The sequence below is a fragment of the Bison bison genome, unplaced genomic scaffold, assembly GCF_000754665.1.
Source record: "Bison bison bison isolate TAMUID 2011002044 unplaced genomic scaffold, Bison_UMD1.0 scf7180017864480, whole genome shotgun sequence".
Taxonomy (NCBI): Eukaryota; Metazoa; Chordata; class Mammalia; order Artiodactyla; family Bovidae; genus Bison; species Bison bison.
This window is the reverse complement of record NW_011495040.1, coordinates 2,779,878-2,783,980: the sequence shown is the minus strand read 5'-3', so window position 1 is coordinate 2,783,980 and position 4,103 is coordinate 2,779,878. Positions and strand designations below refer to the sequence as shown.

At 42.4% G+C, this 4,103-nt stretch overlaps 1 protein-coding gene across 3 annotated transcripts in view; it reads left to right on the top strand.

Moving 5' to 3' along the window:
- IMMT (inner membrane protein, mitochondrial) overlaps nt 1–837 on the top strand; it is a 42,633-nt gene extending 41,796 nt beyond the window's left edge. For all 3 annotated transcript variants that reach the window (XM_010862211.1, XM_010862210.1, XM_010862209.1), the window contains one exon: nt 1–837. In XM_010862211.1, coding sequence (XP_010860513.1) covers nt 1–518 — 518 coding nt within the window. In that variant the 3' untranslated portion in view covers nt 519–837.
- Nucleotides 838–4,103: the final 3,266 nt, after the last annotated feature.

Sequence of the window (4,103 nt, the reverse complement as noted above, 5' to 3'; positions counted from 1 at the left end):
GTGCGGTTGAGGCCATCCGAGCCAGCTGCTCTGATAGTGAATTTGCCCAGGCGCTAACCGCAGCCCTCCCTCCAGAGTCCCTGACCCGTGGGGTGTACAGTGAAGAGACCCTTAGAGTCCGTTTCTATGCCGTCCAGAAACTGGCCCGCAGGGTAGCCATGATCGATGAGACCAGAAATAGCTTATACCAGTACTTCCTCTCCTACTTACAGTCCCTGCTCCTGTTCCCCCCTCAGCAGCTGAAGCCGCCAGCAGAGCTCTGCCCCGAGGATGCAGATACATTTACGCTCCTGTCATACGCCTCCTATTGCCTTGAGCACGGCGACCTGGAGCTGGCAGCAAAGTTCGTCAATCAGCTGAAGGGGGAGTCCAGACGAGCAGCCCAGGGCTGGCTGAAGGAAGCCCGCGTGACCCTGGAAACCAGGCAGATAGTGGAGATCCTGACAGCATATGCCAGTGCTGTGGGGATAGGGACCACTCAAGTGCAACAGCAGGAAGGCCTAGGAAGAGTCCCGTAAAGTCATGTTCTATATCAGAGGAAATCGGCAGTAATACCTGAAGGGTTTGCAACAGGGTCTTAGAATTGTCTAGAAGTGAGAAGGTTACAAGTACTGTTCCAAATGTTAACACCTGTTGCATTTATATTATTTCCACTTGCTATCATGTCAGTCAACTCCAGGAGTATTTTATTTGCAACTTGTGTAACATTTTCTGTTTTTCAGGTTTTACTGATCAGGCTCGTGAGCCAGTCAAAATAATGTTTGTGATCACTATTACTATTGATTTTGCCCTTGGAGCAAACTGAATAAAATAAAAAGGTGAAAACTGAGTAGCTTATCCCGTTTCAAAAAGTACCATTTCTGGTTTGTTGTGTATATAGAAAATTTCCTTAAGCAGCAGCAACAGCAGAAGTAGGAACTCCTGGGTGCTGTTTCTAGGCTGTGAGTTGGGTTATATAGATAAGCCAAAATGGCACTATATTTGTAATTGGAAATATATCATTCCAGTGATTTGAAGGCACTAGAAATAGTGTGTAACCCAAACTTTGATTGCTACCACAGGGAAAGACTGTGTTTCACACTGGGGCGCAATACATTCACACACACCCTTACGTGCATGTGTACCTGAAACAGTTTCTGGAACCACTCCTTTTTTATTGTTAGCATCGTTTATTTGGCTGCACCAGGTCTTGGTTGTGACACGTGGGATCTTTAATTGTGTCATGCAAACTCTTAGTTGGGGCCCATGGGATCTTATTTCCTGACCCAGGATCGAATCCGGGCTCTTTGCATTGGGAACATGGCATCTTAGCTACTGGACTACCAGGGAAGTCCCTCTTTTCTACTTGTGATGCACTCTGTTCTGGTCTGTGGCATTAGAGAAATGTTGGTCTCTTCTCTACCCACAAATTAATGCCACAGCCCTCAGATGCGTTCCTGGCTCTGAGTTCTGACACCCTAATAGCTGCCCTTGCTCCTATTTGGTGTGTGGACTGTGAATCTCTCCAAATGACGTGGGGTGGTGAGCCTGGAATCTTAAAGGGATTTAAACTGGATTGCTGTAAAACCCAGAGAACTTGCTTACCTTGCTTCTCTGAGGACTAGAACAATTTCCTAGTGGGTAAGCATTAACAAATGTTTTATCTTTTATTTTTCATTTCATGAAATTACTGTCAACATTTTTTTCCAAAATCATAATTTTGTGGAGGCATCTGTTCATAAACCGATTATTGAAGGAGCATTTTAATCTGAGCAACATACCTGGAAATCATGAAGAAAGGAGACAATTGATTATATATTTCTGCAGGAGTATACCAGCTGATGATTGTTAAATGAACAGTATGAAAAGGCAAAAAGGTATGACACTGAAAGATGAACTCCCCAGGTTGGTAGGGGCCCAATATGCCACTGGAGAAGAATGGAGAAATAACTCCAGAAAGAATGAAAAGGGAGCCAAAGCAAAAACAACACCCAGTTGTGGATGTGATGGGTGATGGAAGTAAAGTCCGATGCTGTAAAGAGCAATATTGCATAGGAACCTGGAGCATTAGGTCCATGAATCAAGGCAAATTGGAAGTGGTCAAACAAGAGATGGCAAGAGTGAACATGACATTTTAGGAATCAGTAAACTAAAATGGACTGGAATGGGTGAATTTAACTCAGATGACCATTATATCTACTATTGTGGGCAGGAAGAAATGGAATAGCCCTCATAGTCAACAAAAGAGTCCAAAATTCAGTACTTGGATGCAATCTCAAAAACGACAGAATGTTCTCTGTTCGTTTCCAAGGAAAACCATTCAATATCACAGTAATCCACAGTAATCTGTGCCCTGACCAGTAATGCTGAAGAAGTTGAAGTCGAACAGTTCTATGAAGACCTACAAGACCTTCTAGAACTAACACCCAAAAAAGATGTCCTTTTCATTATAGGGGACTGCAATGCAAAAGAAGTCAAGAAATACCTGGAGTAACAGGCAAATTTGGCCTTGGGTACAAAATGAAGCAGGTCAAAGGCTAAGAGTTTTGCCAAGAGAATGCACTGGTCATAGCAAACACCCTCTTCCAACAACACAAGAGAAGACTCTACACATGGATATCACCAGATGGTCAATACCGAAATCAGATTGATTATATTCTTTGCAGCCGGAAATGGAGCAGCTTTATACAGTCAGCAAAAAAACAAAACAAAACAAAACAAAACAAAAAAAGACCAGGAACTGACTGTGGCTCAGATGATGAACTCTTCCTTATTGCCAAATTCAGACTTAAATTGAAGAAAGTAGGGAAAACCATGAGACCATTCAGGTTTGACCTAAATCAAATCCCATATGATTATACAGTGGAAGTGACAAATAGATTCAAGGGATTAGATCTGATAGTGTGTGAAGAACAATGGGCAGAGGTTCATGACATTGTACAGGATGCAGTGATCAAGACCATCATCAAGAAAAAGAAATGCAAAAAGGCAAAATGGTGGTCTGATGAGGCCTTACAAATAGCTGAGAAGCAAAAGGCAAAGGAGAAAAGGAAAGATACAAGCATGTGAATACAAAGTTCCAAAGAATAGTGAGGAGAAATAAAGCCTTCCTCAGTGATCAGTGCAAAGAAACAGGAAAACAATAGAATGGGAAAGACTAGAGATCTCTTCAAGAAAATCAGAGATACCAAGGGAACATTTCATGCAAAGATGGGCACAATTAAGGACAGAAATGGTATGGACCTAACAGCAGCAGAAAATATTAAGAAGAGGTGGCAGGAATACAGAGAAAAACTATACGAAAAAGATCTTCAGGACCCACATAACCACGATGGTGTGATCACTCACCTAGAGCCAGACATCCTGGAATGTGAAGTCAAGTGGGCCTTAGGAAGCATCACTATGAAAAAAGCTAGTGGAGGTGATGGAATTCCAGTTGAGCTATTTCAAATCGTAAAAGATGATGCTATGAAGGTGCTACACTCAATATGCCAGCAAATCTGGAAAATTCAGCAGTGGCCACAGGACTGGAAGAGGTCAGTTTTCATTCCAATTCCAAAGGCAATGCCAAAGAAGGCTCAATCTACTGCACAGTTGCACTTATCTCGCACACTAGTGAAGTAATGCTCAAAATTCCCCAGGCCAGGCTTCAACAGTATGTGAACCATGAACTTCCAGATTTTCAAGCTGGATTTAGAAAAGGCAGAGGAATCAGATATCAAATTGCCAACATCAGCTGGATCATCAAAAAAGCAAGAGTTCCAGAACAACATCTACTTTTGCATCATTTATTTAACTTGTATGCAGAGTACATCATGAGAAACGCTGGGCTAGATGAAGCACAAGCTGGGATCAAGATTGCCGGGAGAAATATCAATAACCTCAGATAGGCAGATGACACCACCCTTATGGCAGAAAGTGAAGAACTAAAGAGTCTTTTTATGAAAGAGGAGAGTGAAAAAGTTGGCTTAAAGCTCAACATTCAGAAAACTAAGATCATGGCATCTGGCCCCATCACTTCATGGCAAATAGATGGAGAAACAGTGGCAGACTTTATTTTTCTGGGCTCCAAAATCACTGCAGATGGTGACTGCAGCCATGAAATTAAAAGATGCTTACTCCTT